The 18,547-nt window shown below is 47.5% G+C and overlaps 2 protein-coding genes across 3 annotated transcripts; one reads left to right on the forward strand and one right to left on the reverse strand.

Annotated features, from left to right (window-relative positions):
* Positions 1 to 2,981: 2,981 nt before the first annotated feature.
* LOC123167000 (ALBINO3-like protein 2, chloroplastic) lies at positions 2,982 to 15,838 on the reverse strand. 2 transcript variants are annotated; one of them, XM_044584839.1, is made up of 16 exons: positions 15,351 to 15,838; positions 14,999 to 15,105; positions 14,523 to 14,650; positions 14,227 to 14,298; positions 13,474 to 13,575; positions 12,568 to 12,627; positions 11,756 to 11,821; positions 11,239 to 11,286; positions 10,611 to 10,724; positions 10,261 to 10,395; positions 10,116 to 10,171; positions 9,924 to 10,041; positions 9,764 to 9,829; positions 9,574 to 9,683; positions 8,327 to 8,531; positions 2,982 to 3,145 (listed from the first exon to the last, which is right to left on the reverse strand). In XM_044584839.1, exons 1-15 carry the CDS (start codon positions 15,821 to 15,823, stop codon positions 8,369 to 8,371), a joined length of 1,818 nt encoding a protein of 605 aa, XP_044440774.1. In that variant the 5' UTR covers positions 15,824 to 15,838; the 3' UTR covers positions 2,982 to 3,145; positions 8,327 to 8,368. The 2 variants fall into 2 exon arrangements, with proteins under 2 accessions (XP_044440774.1, XP_044440773.1); XM_044584838.1 differs by lacking the exon at positions 2,982 to 3,145 and having other exon boundaries at positions 8,108 to 8,531.
* Positions 15,839 to 15,981: 143 nt separating this feature from the next.
* On the forward strand, positions 15,982 to 18,157 carry LOC123167001 (uncharacterized). Its single transcript, XM_044584841.1, has 5 exons — positions 15,982 to 16,172; positions 16,287 to 16,360; positions 16,462 to 16,565; positions 16,692 to 16,760; positions 17,581 to 18,157. Exons 1-5 carry the CDS (start codon positions 16,099 to 16,101, stop codon positions 17,842 to 17,844), a joined length of 585 nt encoding a protein of 194 aa, XP_044440776.1. The 5' UTR covers positions 15,982 to 16,098; the 3' UTR covers positions 17,845 to 18,157.
* The last annotated feature ends 390 nt before the right edge of the window (positions 18,158 to 18,547 follow it).

Here is an 18,547-nt window from a genome sequence, read left to right on the forward strand (position 1 = left end):
GGCTCAGCTGCTTCGTGGAGACACTCTCTGGTTAACTGCACTAGCTCGAGATGTGTGTGGGCTTTAGTTGATGAGGAGCTAGCACAAAACCTAGTCTCAACCATGGAACCCAACGCCAAGCAGTGGCTCTTCACCTTCATGCACTCGCTATCACATGATCAGTTTGTATTGCTTGCGGTCACTCTCTGGGCGATCTGGACAGCGCGGCGCAAGGCTATTCATGAAGGAATATTCCAATCGCCTCAGGCAACTAACAACTTTGTCAGACGCTTCATAGCTGAACTAAACATGATTAAAGTGGAAAGGCCTATGAGGGGAGGAGCTCAATCTATGGGCCTGTCACGAGCTGCACGCCCCAAAGCTCCCCTGATCGGCTACGCCAAGATTCATGTGGACGCGGGAGTAAGAGCAAGGAAAGGTGGATCAGCAGCTGCTGTATGTCGGGACAGGCAAGGCAATTTCCTAGGCAGCTCCGCGTTGGTGATCGCCGGTCTAGAGGACCCAGCCATACTAGAGACTATCGCTTGCAGAGAGGCTTTGGCGCTGGCGGAAGACCTTAATCTGCATAATTTTGTCGTTGCATCTAGTGGCTGACATCTTAAGTGGAGGCACAGGCAAGAGTGGTACTATTATCCAGGAGATAAACACTAGAGCAACTCTTTTTCATTGTAATTTTTCTTTTGAAGGCCGTGTTGTTAATGTCGAAGCACATAGACTAGCCAAATATTCGCTTAGTCTCGGTCCGGGGCGCCACCTCTGGTTAGGTCAGCCCCATGATCCGAGTTGTATCCCACCCATTGTGGTCTTTGATGAATAAAATTTGGTTGTCCCCTAAAAAAAGCTAAATAAATCCGCTAAACAGAAGTTAAGATAAATAAAGCCCGTATCTCTCTAAAAAAAGCTAAATAAATCCCGTTTCTAACAAAAAAAAAACCTGCCGCCGTCGACTGTGTCTCCCATTTACCGCTTAAGCAGATAGTTGGGCCGGTCCAAGTAACGTGGGTCACTTTTCCGGTTTTCGAAAAGTTCTAGAACCATCTTAGACCAGGTTTGTCTCAAAAAAAAAAGAATCTCAGACCAGGTTTTTCCTTTTTTTTCTTCTCTTGTTTTTCTTTTTTTTCGTATCCGTTTTTTATTTTATGTTTCTGTTTTCTTTTCCTTTTCATTTCGTGAATATTTTTTCAAAATCGTGAATATTTTTTAGAATCGTGATTTTTTCCCATTGGAAGTACAATAAATCTTGCGAGAGGACTATTGTTCAAAGTCATGACTGATAAATGATGCCGCTCACATTTAAAGATGGTAATTTATTCTTCATTTGAAGGATGTCCATGGTAAATGTAGTCTCCAACTCTCCCAACAAGGTATGATTCTCCACACACCTCTTTGTCTTTTTTAGAAGAAAGAAAGTTGGAACCTCTGGTGAAAGATATATATAATTTATGTTCCATAATTATTGTTGAAGTCTAAGTTTAGTCCTCAACTCTACATCTAGTATTACATGCTCCTCAAGAAAGCCCATCTAATTTTGTGTGATATCTAGAACATGAATGACTTATTGAGGACAACAGGGTAACCAGAAAACTAGAGAGCTATGCGAGTAAACCATTTTTAAGCTTTGCTTTTGGAACAACTCATGTCTTATTTCAACTTTTTGTGATTTAAAAAAGGCTAAATGAACATCTCAAATTTTTAAGCTTCACTACGGCTTTTCATAGCTTCTAGCCGAGCCGTTGCTAAATGACATAGCCCGCTATTTGAAACTTCGATGTTAAGAGGAGGTCAAAAGGACACCCTACTAGTGTGAGAATGTTTCCTAGTCTTCAACTACTCAAGGTGTATATGACTGTCTGAAGATAAAGTTCATGACATTTCTTCCGGTCTACTCAAAATGTATTATAAATGCGACCAATGAGGCCAGACGTATGAGGCTGGTTTGAGGCGCCCGGCTGTAGATGATCTTAGCTGCTTGGGTGTATGCAATTGAACTAAATTGGGATTAAAAGGTTGCATGGGAACAGTGGATTCTTAAAAAGGAAATAAACTTGATGATCTACCTCTCTGTACACAATGTAATCAAATTGGAATGTAAAGGTTGCTTGGAACACTGGGGGTTCAAAGGAACAAAGGCATCTGGCAAAATTTCGCTCAAATATTCAATAATTTGAACTTTCCTTTTCGTCGGCACTAATATAAGAGCGTTTAGATCACTAAAGTAGCACCCAATCGCAAGAACGCCACATCGCACAAATATTCAATAATTTGAAGTTTCCTTTTCGTCGGCAACATGTTCGCGCAAATATTCAATAATTTGAACTTTCCTTTTCGTTGGCAACATGTTCATGCAAAGCAAGTTCGCGGAAGGAAGATGGTTAACTGGCTGACTTGGTCGTGTTAAGGAGGATTTACAGAATGAAGGGCTCGTTAAGGATTTGGTATTACTGCACCAGTATCTTAACTGTTTTGGTAATATGATGTGCCATGTCACACAATATGAACATATTGTCCACAATTTTTTGTGTGCGGTTCATCTGAGACTGGGAGCTACTGGTCTGACATGTCAGCATGCATTGTGAAGGAAAAACATCCTCTCGACACATATTCAACTCATTTACTCAGTGCCCTTTTTAGCAGCTGATTCCAAGTCATTTCTGTTACAGATTCATTATATTTTGTGGCTGCGATTCCAAGAACATCCATGCAAAAATATATAAAACCCTAATGTCTATGATAATAATACAATCGCTGGCGACATCTGTGCCTCGTATATTTACCCTACAAAATTTGAAGCGCCTATATTATCCCAATACTTCCAAGGGATTCAGGGTTTATTAGGTGATTGACGCTATCCGATTTCAAACACCTTCTAAAAGTACTACAAGGATGAAACTGAACTTGCCGAGTAGGAAACCACAGTTAAACTGCCGATCAAAACTTGTGGAAACGGTATATTGTACCAGTTGAGTCGTATATCTCTCGCACACAGTTTACATTAGCCTCGATGGGCTTATATCGAGGGAGTACACAGAGGGAGAGAGAGAGTACAACGGCACCCCTGGCATGCAGGGCGTGCGGGCGCACGTAGGCGCATGAAGTGCGTGGACAGTTTGGCCTAGCTAGAGACCCGGCGAAGTGGGTTAGCCACCTAGGAACTGCTGTAGACGTGCGGTCGAACATACACCCCCCCCCCCCCCCCCCCCCCCCCCCCCGCAGCCGAAACATGGGGTTCGCCGATGTTGAGGCTGGACCGAAAGTCGTTGAAGACGCGTGTCGGCAGCCCCTTGGTGAAGATATCCGCAAACTGGGAGCTCGTAGGGACGTGAAGAACGCGTAGCTCGCCCAACATGACGCGTTCACGAACGAAGTGGAGATCTATCTCAATGTGCTTCGTTCGTTGGTGTTGCACCGGGCTGCTGGACATGTAGACAGCGCTGATGTTGTCGCAGTAGACCACTGTAGCTCGCGTGGGAGGCTGATGAAGTTCACCGAGTAGTTGGCGTAGCCACACGGCCTCGGCGACGGCGTTTGCCACGGCACGGTACTCGGCCTCGGCACTAGACCGAGAGATGGTACTCTGCCGCTTCGACGACCACGTGAGAAGGTTGCCGCCCAGGAAAATGCAGAAGCCGGAGGTCGACTTGCGCGTGTCAGGGCAACCTGCCCAGTCGGCGTCGGAGTAGGCAATGAGCTCAGTGGAGGTATCCCGATGGAGCTGGAGCCCGAGGTGTGTCGTCCCTCGCAGGTATCGGAGGATGCGTTTGACGAGCTAAAAGTGGCAGTCGCGCGGCGCATGCATGAACAAGCAGCACTGCTGGACGGCGTAAGAGAGATCGGGGCGCGTCAACGTCAGGTACTGGAGTGCACCGGCCAGGCTGCGGTACAGCGATGGGTCGTGGAAGAGAGGCCCGGTGTCGGCGGAGAGCTTGGCGAGTGTGTCCACCGGCGTCGAGAGCGGCTTGTAGTTGAGCATCCCGGCGCGGTCGAGGATCTCCAATGCATACTGCTCCTGTGATAAGAACAAGCCGCGCGCCGAGCTGGTGACGTTGATCCCGAGGAAGTGGTGGAGCGAGCCTAGGTCGGTCATCGCGAACTTGCGATGGAGCGCCCGGATGACGGTGTCGAGGACGGCGATGGAGCTGGCGGTGAGGATGATGTCGTCCACGTATAGCAGGAGGTAGGCGAGGTCCCCACCACGGCGGAGAATGAACAGCGACGAGTCCGCCCGCGATGCGACGAAGCCGATGGAGAGCAGGTACGTGGTGAAGCGCGAGAACCACGCCCTCGGCGCCTGCTTGAGGCCGTGGAGGGAACGGTTCAGCCGGCAGACATGCGAGGGTGAGGTAGCATCGACGAAGCCAGAAGGTTGGGCGCTGTAGACTGTCTCCACGAGGTGGCCGTGAAGGAAGGCGTTCTTGACGTCGAGTTGGTGGATGGGCCACCCCTTCCCGGTGGCGAGGCTGAGAACCGTGCGGATGGTCGCCGGCTTGACGACGGGACTGAATGTCTCGTCGTAGTCGACTCCAGCGCGCTGAGTGAAGCCGCGTAGGACCCATCGCGCCTTGTAGCGAGCGAGCGAGCCGTCGGAGTGGAACTTGTGCTGGAAGATCCACTTGCCCCTGACGACGTTGGTACCTACAGGACGCGACACTAAACTCCAAGTGTTATTCCGCATCGGTGCATCAAACTCTTCTTTCATGGCGTTGTACCAATTCGGGTCTCGAAGAGCAACCCGGAAGGAGGAAGGGATGGGACTGATGGTGGTCGGGGGCGAAGTGGAGGTGGTGAAGGCCTTGGCTGAGCAAATCCGGTTTTGGCTCGTGTACGCATGCGGTGGAGGTTGACTGGAGGCGTAACTGGGATGGCACGAGGAGGCAACGCGGGGCCAGGTGGAGCGGTAGGAGACCCGCATGGTGTGGGCGTTGGAGACGTGCATGGCTCGTGTGCATGCGTGCTTGTGGGAGGCGTGCATGGCTCGGGTGCATGCGTGCTAGTTGGGGACGTGGGTTCTGCATGGGAGTTAGGTGGCGTGGGATCTGCATGGCCCGGGGACGCGGGTGGTGGGGTGCGCGCATGGGATTGGGAGCGCGTGGGGGCCGCGTGGGATCGGGGAGAGTTGGCCGGTAGCGAGCGCAGAGGCGGGGATTGGGTGGTCGCGGGCGGTGATCCCGGAGCGGCAGGTGGGGTTGCTACGGGTCCAGCGGAAGGGAGCGATGGGTTGGCGGACACCGGAAGCGGACGAGGCTGGTACGAGGTAGGTGCGGCACGGAAATCTGGGAATGTTTCTGGGCTGAGATTTTCTGTGGACGTACGAGGCGCGGGGGAAGACGGTGTGTCGCCAGAGAAAAAGGGGAAGACGCGTTCGTCGAAGATAACGTGGCGGGAGATGATCACTTTGCGCGTAGAGAGGTCCAAGCAGCAGTACCCTTTGTGCTCGAGGGGGTACCCGAGAAAAACACACCGTGAGGAGCGAGGGGAGAGCTTGTGGGGGCTGGTTGCGATAGTGTTGGGAAAACATAAGCACCCAAAGACGCGCATGTGATTGTATGTGGGGTGTTTGCCGAGGAGACGATGATAAGGTGTCTCGGAGGCAATGGAAGAGCAAGGTCGCCGGTTAAGGATGTATGTGGCGGTGTGGAGGGCCTCGACCCAGAACGCGGGGGGTAGGTTAGCGTGGATGAGAAGAACGCACAAGATATCGTTGGTAGTGCGGATTAGGCGCTCGGCCTTGCCGTTTTGCGGTGATGTGTGGGGGCACGAGAGACGGAAGGAGGCGCCATAGCGAGAGAAGAGATCACGGAGGAAGGTGGTGAGGAATTCACCCCCGTTGTCGCACTGCATGCACTATATGGGGACGTGGAACTGAGTGAGGACATGCGCATGGAAACGGTGAAGTACGTCGACGGTGTCGGATTTGTGGCGTAAGGGGAACGTCCAAGAGTAGTGTGAAAAGTCATCTAATATCACCAAGTAATATTGAAAACCAGAAAAGCTGCTAATTGGAGAGGTCCACAAATCACAGTGTATTAATTGAAAAGGAGCGCTTGTAAAGGAATGGGAACGAGAAAATGGCAGCCGTGGCTGCTTGCCTAGTTGGCATGCCGTACAAACGGAAGTGTTTGACACACCCTTATTACAGTTTGGAAGGAAATAAGTAGATAACATGGAAATGGTTTTATTGCTCGGGTGCCCCAAGCGCTGGTGCCACACGTCGCCGCCGATGACAGTGAGAAGGGCTTGCACGTTGGTGTTGGAGAAGAAGGGGTAGAGGTCTCCATGGCTATTGCACCTCATGATTATCTTGCGAGTGGCTAGGTCCTTCACGGAAAAACCGAACGGGTCAAATTCTATACTGCAAGAGTTGTCAATGGTAAAGCGACGAACAGAAATAAGGTTTTTGATAATCGTGGGGGAAACGAGGACGTCGTTGAGAGAGAAGGAGGAGACAGTAGTAGAACCAACAGCAGTAACGGGTAAGCGAGACCCATCTCCAACGACAATACCAGAAGAATGACGCAAAGATGGGGAAGAAAACTTGGAGAGAGTGTGCGTCATACCGGTCACATGAGAGGAGGCTCCGGTGTCCAGGAACCACTCCTGGCCGCCGCCGCCGGCGTTGTGCTGCATAGACAGGTTCTGAAGAGCTGCGTAGAGCTGGTTGTACTGCTCCCATGAAGGCCCGCCGGTCGGCGGCGCAGCGGCCACCGAATAGGCCTGGTGTGGTGGCGGCGGGCGCGGGCCGAGAACGCCCGCGGCGTTGGGCGCAGCCCATGTAGGACGAGGCGGGGTCGGGCCAGGGAGCATGGTGCCGTACGGGGTGAAGAAGCCAGAGAGCGGCGGGCCTGGAGTTGATGTAGAGGCGCCGCGCCCGGTCGAGGAACCAGCAGATGAGGACGAGCCGCGCCCACGGCCACGTCCGCGGCCACGCCCACGGCCGCGGGAGCCAGGGTCGCCGGTCGGGGAGGCAGCGCCCCCTCTGCCCTTGTCTGCGGAGGAGCCCCGGTCCGCGGAGGAGCCCGAGGGAGCCCGGTCGGTGGAGGAGTTTGTGCCGCCGGCGATGGTGAGGGCGGTGGCAATGGCCTCGGGGCGGCCGTCGAGGCGAGCGCGCTCATTAGCCGCGATTTCCTCCATGAGGAGCCGCGAGCGCGCCTGCACAAACGAGGAAAACGGCGTCTGCATCGGAAGGAGCGTCGCCATGATCTAAAATTTGCGGGAGAGCCCACGGATCAGCTGGAGAGTCAGGGCCCGATCGGTGATGTGGTCGCCGACGTCCTCGAGCTCGTTGGCGAGGGACTTAAGCCGCCGACAGTACTCGGCGATGGACAGGTCCCCCTGGACCAGGTTGCGAAACTCCGCGCCGAGGATGACGGCGCGCCCCGCTTGGTTGTCGCGGAACAGTAGGTGCAGCTCGGACCAGATGTCGAACGCGGTGCTCTCCGGGGAGGCGACGACGTCCAGGAGCTCGTCGGCGACAACCCCATGGAACCACAGAACGACCGTGAGGTCACCGTTGCGCCAAACCGCGCTCTGGCGAAGTGGCGCGGCGGGCTCGTCGAGGTGGGTCTGCACGTTATGGCGACGACAGATGCAGTAAAAGAGTTTGCGCCACTTGGTGTAGTTACCAGATTCCAACTCCAGCCGGGATTGAAAGTGATGCGCGATGGATGCTGGGAGGAGGACGAGCCGACGTCCGGCGGGGCCAGTTGGGGGAGCGTGGCATTGTCGAGGCGCGGGACCGGAACACTCCCGGCGAGGCGAAGTTGAGTCGTGGCGGGCGAAGCAGAAGAAGACGCGGCGAGGTGGAGGCCGGGGGGCGCCGTGGAGGAGGAAGGAGGGGCAGCCTCGGGGATGGGCTCCTTGCCACGGACGACCGCGGGCGCGAGGCGTGGAGCGGGGGCCACGGTGACCGCGACGGGGGCCGCGGGAGCCGCAGCGGAGGCCGGGACGGTGGCCGCGATGGGCACGGCGACGGGGGCCGCGGCCAGTGCAGCAGGGCGCACGGTGACTGGGTCCGCGGTGAAGAGACGCCGGGCGGAGGGAGAGGCGTAGGCAGACTCAAGGTCGGCAGAGCGGGAGCGACGAAGGAGTCGATCCATGGCGGAAGCAGAGATGAAGAAGAAGGATCGGAGGTGTCTGATACCAAGTTGAGTCGTATATCTCTCGCACACAGTTTACATTAGCCTCGATGGGCTTATATCGAGGGAGTACACAGAGGGAGAGAGAGAGTACAACGGCACCCATGGCATGCAGGGCGTGCGGGCGCACGTAGGCGCATGAAGTGCGTGGACAGTTTGGCCTAGCTAGAGACCCGGCGAAGTGGGTTAGCCACCTGGGAGCTGCTGTAGACGTGCGGTCGAACAGTACCCGCGTCTTATGGTCCTTTCAGGTTTGGTGGCTCAGTGCTCTGCTGACTTGATTGATCTTCCATTGCTTCCTCGCATTCCTTCAGAAATCTCTCAACACCAGGATCATAAGCAGTAGCCGCCCGCAGGTATTTCGCAGCCTCAGATTTCCGACCTTCATTTGACAGTATACTGCAAACAAATGTCAGTGACTTCAGCTACTACATAGCAATTAGGTTTCTCTTCCAAAACCAAGGGGTGGAAAAATATAATAAGTCAATTTCATATTTTACAGGGCGCAAATATTTCTGCTCCTTTTTGTTTCAGACGGTGCGCATACTAGTCCAACTGCAAGAGATAGCATTAAGTCACCCCCTCCCGTTCTAGCCCTGTGCAGCTTTTTCTCCACTCATCGTATACACATGCATAATATGGTATCCCAGCCGATGCATACCTCCCATGCAAGGTTCGTCTAGCCTTTTTTTCCTCAATACCTCTCTTTTGACCCACCTTAAGAGCATCTCCAATAGATGATGTAAAACAACCTTAGTATAACTTTGTACTAAAGTTAGTACAAAGTCGAGACACTTATTTTGAGACGGAGGGAGTACATCGCTTCAAGTAAAATTTACACACCAAAAAGTGGGTTTTTACATCACCAAAAACCTCCCAACTCCAACAGATGATATAAAATTTACATCACCGTGGAGGCGGCCATGGTGAGGTTTGCCGGAGCAGCGTTGGCAGCCACGAGGTCTGAAGAGGCATCCATGGGGTCTGACGGCGGCAGGCGGGCGGCGGGCGCTCGGCGGGAAGGTGTCTCCAGTAAAAAAAATTGCATCTACATCATCTGTTAGAGCAGCTTTTTGTGCAGCTTGGTGATGCTCTAATCTTTGTGTTGGCTAACTAGTAGTGGAGTTAAACTAAGTTTCATAAGTTCACTACAAGCAGATAACCTGAATAACAGTGAACTAACTGCGTTACTAAATTGGCTACATGCAGCTGACACTACAACAAAACCTAGGTATACCAAGTGTTCAAACCAAACGCAACAGTGAACTTATGTATGCCCACACGCTCCTGCTGCTTATAAGACACAAAAAAGATGCAATACAAAATGGGGGAACTGGCAAGTGTTCCTAGCTCATTTTGCCGCGATCAATACTCGGAAGAGTGGAGACTACTCAAGTTGTAAGCTTACATTGATAAAATGATCTGAAAACGGTTTAGTTACCTTCCTAGAGCAATAAAGCCTTGGAAATAGCATGCTTTGTTCATCACTTGTTCTGGTTCCTTGAGCTCTGTTAGTCTTTGCAGGAGCTTGATTGCCGTCTCCTTATCGCCCTACAATGGGAGATGATGGAGTGCTTATGTTATTCACTGCTATTTCTAATGGCTTAAAAACAGGTGAACAGATACTCTACCTGATTTTTGCGCGAAAGACCCGCACTAAAGTATGCAAGCACAAGAAGAGGATCTTGTTCTTCAATCTACACAACAGAAAGCAGTAAATCTTACTGTGTGTTATATTACATCAATCCATAACCAACAAAGTACCAAAGAACATATGAGATTACACCATACCTTTGGTATAGCATGTTCAAAACACACTGAGGCTTCAGGAAACAACTTATTTGAGAACAAGGTTTGTCCCATTCCAATCAAAGCTATATGTAGATCTGGGTTTTTCTCTATTGCTGTTCTGTAGTAAAAGATTGTTCATCAACTTGTACTGTTTGCAGATGAACCAAAAAGGCAACCAGATACAAATTATACCTGATAAGTGGAACAGCTTGATCTTGGCAGCCAGTTCCCAAATATTGTAACGCTTGCTATCAGAGAAAATACAGATATATGCTTCAGAATTAATGATAAAATAATATTCCATGGCAAAGATTCTATAGATTGCAGTCATCCATACTTGAAGAAGCTCCTCAGGTGAACTGGACTCAGCAGATACATTTTCATCCATCATTTTACTATCCTCAAACATAAACTTTGGAGCTGTAGACGATTCCAATTTCGATTGCATGCGAGAATCTCCAAGGGGCCACCGCTGCAAGTTATATTATAAGAGAATAAACCAAACTGCAGCAGCAAAACAGGTATATACTAAAAATAATTGCAATAATTTGTTCTAGCTGAGATGGAACAGGATGGAAAATTACCAAACCAATAGTTAGATTAGCATGACGGCAACTGCACATGATGCATACAAATATAATAAGAACAGTGAATGGCTACAACATTTAAACCTTCAGATGGTTTTACCTGCATTATCTTCTGACCCTCGTGAAGAGATTTTGGCGATGTATTACCAGCGAGAGCTCCAGTATCAGGCAATCCCAACATCTTGCGGACAATATCATTTCTGAGGGACAATTGCTGCATTTTAATCATTTAAAAAATTAGATTGCAATGCAAACAGCAAAATACATACTTTCAACTGCACAGTTAAGTTTGTTTAAGTAAAGCATACGAGAAGCTACCTGGCCATTTTATTGACTATTGGAACAGCAATATAAAAAATCTACATCATAACTATGTACACATGCCAAAATCACTGATACTAGAACATATGCTGGGCTAACGGCAAGCTGGCAAAAACGAAAGAGAGAACTGGTGGGCCTTAAAAGCATTCCTTGCATTACTCTACCAGATCTGTTATGACCCATGTTCTTCCTTTTCTACATAATATGTAAAATTAGTCCATGCCACATAATTATATTTCCAACTCTAGAAAAAAATAACGTAAAAGAACTGGTGGGCCTTAAAATGCATTCCTTGCATACATCAAATATATACATATATGTAAGCATGGAGTTCTTAGAAAAACTGGTGCAGCAATATCTTAACAAAGAAATGGCTTCCATTGCAAGAATGAAAAACTTCAGCTGACCTGAGCTACGTGAAATAAACCATTGGTAGTCCAGTAGACCAGGCTCCCCTGCCAATCAAAGAGAATAGGAGTAAATAAAATGCATCACTATCATCTGAACGTGACCTGAATGAAACAAAATTTGCGCTAAATAATGATTCTTCTTCCAGTCTGTTGGATGATGATGCATGATTGCGTTTAAGATAATAAAAATCACCTTCTATTGAACTCTTAGTACAACATCATTCCTAACATTAGCTTAAAGCTCTGCCCCAAGAACTTTGATTACTTCAAACAACTCGAGCCGTTAACATTTCAATATGATATGCTTCCCCCCTCCAATTGCAGTATCTTTAATTTATCCGATGCAACGCAGTTTGCTAGGATAGCGCAAACAGGGATAAGTGGAGGTACTTTTCAGTACTGTGCACTGAAAAGATCGTAATGTGGGGCAGAAATTGTCCTCGAAATAGAGCAGAAAGATATAACTATCTAATTTGCAGAATTAATATGTCTAAGCAAATTGGAAGGAACTGACCTGAGGGACCACATATGCAATAAGAAACAAAGGAATAGCCAGAATATCAAGGTAAATCTTGTAGTACTGCAAGCAAGATAGAAATATTTTCACAACATAAGAGTGAAGATACACATAAGATCATTCCGGAATAAAAGTCATGGGCATTCAAATGTTATTGAGCAAGTTTTCTTAAATAAAAAAATGAATGTCATATTGCAGATAAGTAAGGCCAACACTGGAGCTTTCACCAAACAAAGTCCATGCCTACGCAAGGTTTTATTCATCTTACCGCAGGACCATAACTTCTACTCCCTCCGATCCATATTAATCGTCGCTGCTTTAGTACAACTTTGTACTAAAGTTATACTAAAGCAGTGACGATTAATATGGATCAGAGAGAGTACTATATTAAACCAGAAAGTCAGCATAGCAGCTCAGCAACAGCAACATTAGCATGCCCATAACAGTACAACATTTTTTTTAAGTGAATAACAGTATTCATCATACAGTTAAAAAATATATGCCATTTGAAAGAGGAGGATCAAATATTCAACCTTGTGCAATCTAGTTACACGCAGAAAACATGTGGAGTGTACTTTTGGTAGTACTGACCAACTAAACCCCATAAGTGCACAAACCCATCCAGTGTTACTTACTGAAACAATTCTAGTGAAAATATGTACTTTGCCAAGTGAACTGCCAACCATTCATGCTCTTTACACACTCTTTACACAAGATGTTAGCAATATGCCAATTATGCGAGTAATTTACAGGTAACTTGCGACAGCTAGCAAACTGTATCAAATATGCCATTGGTTTGAGAAACATGCCTTTGCTAATAAACCTAAAACTCCAGGGTAGTGCTTTGCCTGGCTTTTCTGGAAGGAAATCTGAGGAAGGCAAGAAAACAAAGTCAAAGATAGTTTACTGCAAACTGGAGCAAGTCCTAGCTTCATTGAATATATAAAGTAGTGTTATCATCCAGTTAGCGATGAAAAGAACAGATAACTTTTCAACTCTCATCAGAAGAGATCTCGCATATAAACTCTTATCAGAAGATATTTTGTGATTAAATCAAGAGAAGTGATTTATCAGGAAACAGAAAAGAAAGATTGCTACTCTAGTGTTAGGTTAATTCACAGATGGACTGATAGCTCAAACTTTGATATCATGGACCCTCCACTAACAGACAGATGGTCATTAGCAACCAACAAAAAAAACACCAACTTCTAATCAGCTCGAAACTAGTTAAAGCCCTAATTGCAATATCTTAATTCACATTCACGTGATGAGTTCCAGCCTACAACTCCCAGTATAGCAGTTGAACTTGTAAACCTGAATGTCCAATATTCCAAGACATGCCAATCTCTTTTCAAGAGAAAATTACTATCAGATGTGTCCAGACATTGAAATTAATGATCACACGATGTAAGACAACACATGGTCCCTCCGTTTCAAATTGTTGGGCACATTTCGACTCCCCAATTTAAAATTTTGACTCCAATTTTCCAGTATAATACTGTTCATATTTCATAAAACCGATATCATAAAGGTATTGTTGATTACTAATCCAATGATATCAATTTTGTGTAACATAACCCATATTTGGCATTTGCCTTTTACAACTGTGTGTTGGCCAGGCAATAACAGGTAACTAACTAAAAAACTAAAAAAGGAGGAAATGGCAAGCGAAATCTTACACACACAAAAAAACTCGATACGAAACAGTAGAGTACCTGGACATTTAGATAATGGAGCCCAGCAACTAAGACAGGAAAAACAGGACCTAAAGCACCATGTGGAAACTCGGTCAAGTTATTAAACCAGAGAATACCGCCCTGTAATTGTCAAGAAATACCAACAGAATGTAAGAAATTTGAACATTTTCCACAGACAAAAGAACCAGAAACCTTGAACATTTTCCACTACACAATGTATCTTATTAATGAAGATGCAAGAAATTTCTCTCTTTTGCCACAAGAAACAATGCCAATGTTAAGAAAATTTCTTACAATTTCCTATATGATACAAAAAATATCAAATTGCATCACTTATCAGTTATGTGCTTTTTGAGCTCAGCTCATCAACTTTCCTTCATTTAAATGTGAATTACAGATATTAGTAGTTAAGTTGGTGTGAATACCAGACTTTGTTCTCATATAATTTACATCCGTTGGATCATGATCGAAATTATAAAAAAAATGCTGCTGCATATGAATCATCATCTCTGTAATGGAAATTTAAGCTGCAAAACTACTCAAGTGATTTGTTTCCAATGAAATGAAACGCAAGCCTTTTCCATTCTCCCGATAATAAACTACTCAAGTGAGCATAGTTCATGAATGCCTATACAACATAAAATATGCATTGGAAAACATGTATGGTTACAACACCAAACCTTCACAGACGAATACTCTTTTAAAGAAGCTTAGGAATATTAGATTGAATGTAATAAAAGATAATTGGGTACAGAGATACCTTGAACATACATTATCTAATCCAGGGTGATTACTGAGGCACATACTCCGGATGCTTGCCATCCACAGTATAAAGCAAGGGAACTGCATAAACGACCAAACAGCTGAGTGAAGAGACGATAACAAGAAAGTGCAGAATTAGTTGGTGTTGATTGCTCTTTTAATTGCTTTTGAAACAACAAATAGGAGGGAAAGGAGATTAGGAACAAGAAACATACAAGGGTTTCTTTGGATAATCAACTGCAATGTTATCTATTCTCAAACAGTGTGAATCGTAGAAGATTTTATCACAAGATTCGCATCATTACCTGAACTGAAAAGTAGGCAAAATTCCAAAGAAAGGAGGGGCAACCAAGCTCTCGCCTTTTCTTCTGGAAAAGAGAGTATTGGTCACGATAACTCCTTCCTGATAGAGGAGGGGGCAATGGAGGGGGCACTTTAAAAGGAGATATATGAGAGTAAAATCAGAGACACATAAACAGAAACAGAAACAGAAAATATAAACAATCTGAATTCAATCAGACAGGAATAGAATAGACTATGGGAGGCTCAGCTAAAAGGAACATTTCGATTTCAAGAATACAAAAGGTCTGGAAGGGGTATTCCCCACAAATTAAGTTTACCAGTTGGTAAATGCTATATGAATCCGGAGATTTAAGAACAATTTCATGAAAGATAAAACAACAGTGGTCTGCGGAATCGGGTACTCTGTCGGCACTAGCAAGCCAATGCACACCAAACATTTGAATACAAGAAAGTAAAGTGAGAAGCTGGCGGAACATACATTTTCGAAAAAGTTGGCCGATTTTAGCAGTCTTGTGAAATTGTACTATCAGGGCGGGGAGTATGATTAGCCGCATGGCCACAGTGGAGGCGGAGATTGTTATCCACCTGCAATGAAAATAAGCGGTTACATTCACAACCAAAGTTGTTCTTAGACATAAAGGATCTGGCATATTCTGAGCGACAAGGGCTACTAGCCACAGCACACGCAAGTACTACCACAGAGGAGCCATGTAATCGCATGAGCAATGCCTAATCAAACCTACTAAGTTCAAATTAACACCGGCTATGGCAGCAGCAACAGTAACGGAAAATTGACAAAATTGACGAGCCTTCCACCGCACAACGCCTACCATGGCAGACCGGTGAGGTTATGGAAGCCGTCGAGGACGCCGACCAACGAGTCCATGGCGAACCCCGACAGGCCGCCCCCATTGCCACCGGCGGCCACCCCGACGGCAGCATCCGCCGCGCCATCTGCCGCGGCGGCGAGCTCTTCACCGTAATCGACCGTACTCGCGTCATCCAAGTAAACAAACCCATCCTTCACGGCGGTCGCGCCCTCGTCGGCCGGAAACTCCGGGGCCGCGGGGGGAGCGGGGCTGGCGGGGGAGCGGGAGTACCAGGAGAAGCCCCGCGCGGGCACGGCGAAAGGGGGGACAGGAGAGGGGAAATGGAGCGGGGGAGCAGGAGAGGGCGGCTCGTGGGTGGGGCCTCGGTGGGGCGAGGCGGCGGAGAGGTGGGCGAGGGCGGCGAGCGGCGGCGGGAGGCGGCCGCGGCGGCCGCCGCCGCCGATGCGGCCGAGGAGTCGGAGCGGGAGCGCCATGAGGTCTGCCAGTCCGTGACGTGGCCGAGGGGCCAAAAGAGGATCCGAGGCTACAAGCACGTGCAAGCGCTCCTCCCAGCCGTCCGATCTCGATCGGGCGGCCCGGATCCGCGATCGCCTGCCCTTTTTGCCAAACGGCCCTCACGTTTCTCGATATAGCGTACACGGGCCTCCGCCTCTCCCCTTCTGCTTTGCTTCCGGTAACGAACCCTAGCCCACTTACCGCGGCGCGACTCCAGGGCAGCCGATCTCGCGCTCCGGTCGGCGGCGGCGAGATGGTGGTGGTGGGGGGCGGCGGCGGGAATGCGTGGGCGAAGGAGATGACCCTCCGCCGGAGGATGGCCAGCATGTATGTGCGCGCCCCCTCCCTCCCTCCGCCCTCGACTCCCCAGGTTCCTCTGAACAAAATTTCCGCTGTCGAGGCTGCTAGGACTGATTCCTTTTTCTGTGGATGCCGGCGCAGATTCAACAAGACGCGGGAGCACTTCCCGTCGCTGAAAGACTACAACGATTACCTGGAGGAGGTCGAGGATATGAGTGAGTTGCCCATCCATCCCTGTTCGTATGAGGTTCGTTCTTGGATGCAGCAGTTGGCCGGATTTTGATCAGTGCTTCGATTTTTGTGTCTTTTGATGAAGCATTCAACCTCATCGAAGGAATCGACGTCGAGGCGATCGAGGCGAGGATTGCCAGGTATCAGCAGGAAAATGCTGAGCAGATATACCTGTCGCGAGCTAAAAGGGTATGCTGTTCTTACATACATTCAGTAAAAAATTCAGTAAGATGATGTTTTTTTTGTGTACTGTACATTCTAACCCACTGATAAGGCTTGTCGACCCTGATTGAGAGTTTTCTGGCCGGTGTGCAGGCTGAAGATCTCGCCGCGGCGCTTAAAGCGAGCAGAATGGTTGCTGTAAAGGCTGGCCCCAGTGATATGGTTAGTTGATATTCGCAGTCTATGATACACTTCATATGTCCAGTTTCATCAGCTTTGTGTAATTACAAGCCTTCATGTATGGAGAATATTCAGTGTTTTTGTTCGACACTTACTTAATATTATTCAAATATTAGAACCAATCATTTTGTTTATAAAATGGTATCAGTGTTTTTGGACAGGGGTGCGTGGAAGCTTGCTATCCATGTGCCAGAGCCATGAGTTGGTTGCGAGATCTTATGGGTTTCACCTCTAGCCTACCCCAACTTGTTTGGGACTAAAGGCTTTGTTGTTGTTGTTGTTGTTGAAATGCTAATTTTTGAAGTGCCGACTTTTTAGATCTGACAACGTAATGCCCATATCAGATATCTGTCAATCAAATACTATGAAAGTCTAAATCTGGATGAAATAAGCTAGCTGGTTTGTGATGGAATGGTCAACTTTAGCAAGCTCGATATTCCACTAGCATTTTTCAGCTTGCAGTGAATTTGCATTTCGTCACCAATTTATCGCATCCTATCTTCAAACCATTTTTGCGTAATAGAGGTATTGCAACTTTAGATATGGTTGTTTAGTTGTCTTATCATCAACAGGCTATTATCATGTTAACTTTGTGCCCTGATTTTCTAGTTGCTAATTATATTCAGTTATTTTATTTACACCACATTGACTACTTGCATATTTACCTGTAAACCATAAAGAGCTTGAGTCCTCTTCAGCTTTCTGATGATTCCTGTTCTGTACTACTGAAAGTTGAAGCATTGTGTTTCAATCTATCTGAAGTGATTCTTGTATTTTTGTTGTGCAAATGTCAATGTAACAGGCTGCTGGAACCTCCCAGGGTATTAGTGGTGGAGCAGGAGTTCAAGGCCAGTATGCACCTGCCGCCGTTCCTGGTGGGTTGAATCAGCCTCGTCCGACAGGTAACGCCCCGCAGCCAATCGGTGGTTCATCCGATCCTCTACATGGATATGACGAGGAGACCATGCGGCTACGCGCGGAGAGAGGAGCTCGGGCAGGTGGTTGGACTGCTGAGTTGGGTAGGCGAAGAGCACTGGAGGAGGCATTTAGCAGCATATTCGTATAAAGGTTAGGGCGCAGCAACTGTCCCAGAGGATGCATGGTTAACTTATTACGACCCTTATACCACAGCGCGTACTTGTCCAGCTATAACCTGTTGGTTGTGGCCTACATTTTGGACATCAAGCAGAAGGGATTGAAGTGTCTGATCAGTATCAAGCGGCCCAGTGGTCGTCCCTTTTTGCAAGTCGAGAAGTTGCATATTGATGTACCTATGATCATGCCAATGACTGAAACTTCTGTCATTGCTCCCCTGTAATGGCATGATTTTGTTGTTCATCAAACCTCGGCTCCTTTTGAATATAATATCAGTGTTATCAGATCGTGTTTACCAGTTTGTGTGATCTCTCATATCACCCTTCCACTCACTCTAGTGCGGTTATGAGTATACTTATATTTCTAGTATTGAACTATCAACTCTAGTGTGGTTACAAGTATACTTAAATTTGTACTCCCTCCGTTCCTAAATATTTGTCTTTCTAGAGATTTCAACAAGTGACTACATACGGAGCAAAATGAGTGAATCTATACTCTAAAATATGTCTATATACATCAGTATGTGGTAGTCCATTTGAAATCTCTAAAAAGACAAATATTTAGGAATGGAGGGTGTAGTTTTCTACATATTTCATCATCAGACTAAATTAATCCAGGCATTTCTCAGTTCTGAGCTTTTAGAGTTTTGTTAGAATGGCACCATATAAACAAAT

Source organism: Triticum aestivum, chromosome 7D (assembly GCF_018294505.1).
Source record: "Triticum aestivum cultivar Chinese Spring chromosome 7D, IWGSC CS RefSeq v2.1, whole genome shotgun sequence".
NCBI lineage: Eukaryota > Viridiplantae > Streptophyta > Magnoliopsida > Poales > Poaceae > Triticum > Triticum aestivum.

Coding starts and splice junctions, on each gene's coding strand:
- LOC123167000 (XM_044584839.1), bottom strand. CDS start 15,823: ATGGCGCTCCCGCTCCGACTCCTCGGCCGCATCGGCGGCGGCGGCCGC. Junction 11,287..11,755: donor TTGCATATGTGGTCCCTCAG/GTCAGTTCCTTC, acceptor TTTGATTGGCAG/GGGAGCCTGGTCTACTGGAC. Junction 9,684..9,763: donor GTCTTTCGCGCAAAAATCAG/GTAGAGTATCTG, acceptor CTCCCATTGTAG/GGCGATAAGGAGACGGCAAT.
- LOC123167001 (XM_044584841.1), top strand. CDS start 16,099: ATGGTGGTGGTGGGGGGCGGCGGCGGGAATGCGTGGGCGAAGGAGATG. Junction 16,173..16,286: donor CGCCGGAGGATGGCCAGCAT/GTATGTGCGCGC, acceptor ATGCCGGCGCAG/ATTCAACAAGACGCGGGAGC. Junction 16,566..16,691: donor ACCTGTCGCGAGCTAAAAGG/GTATGCTGTTCT, acceptor GCCGGTGTGCAG/GCTGAAGATCTCGCCGCGGC.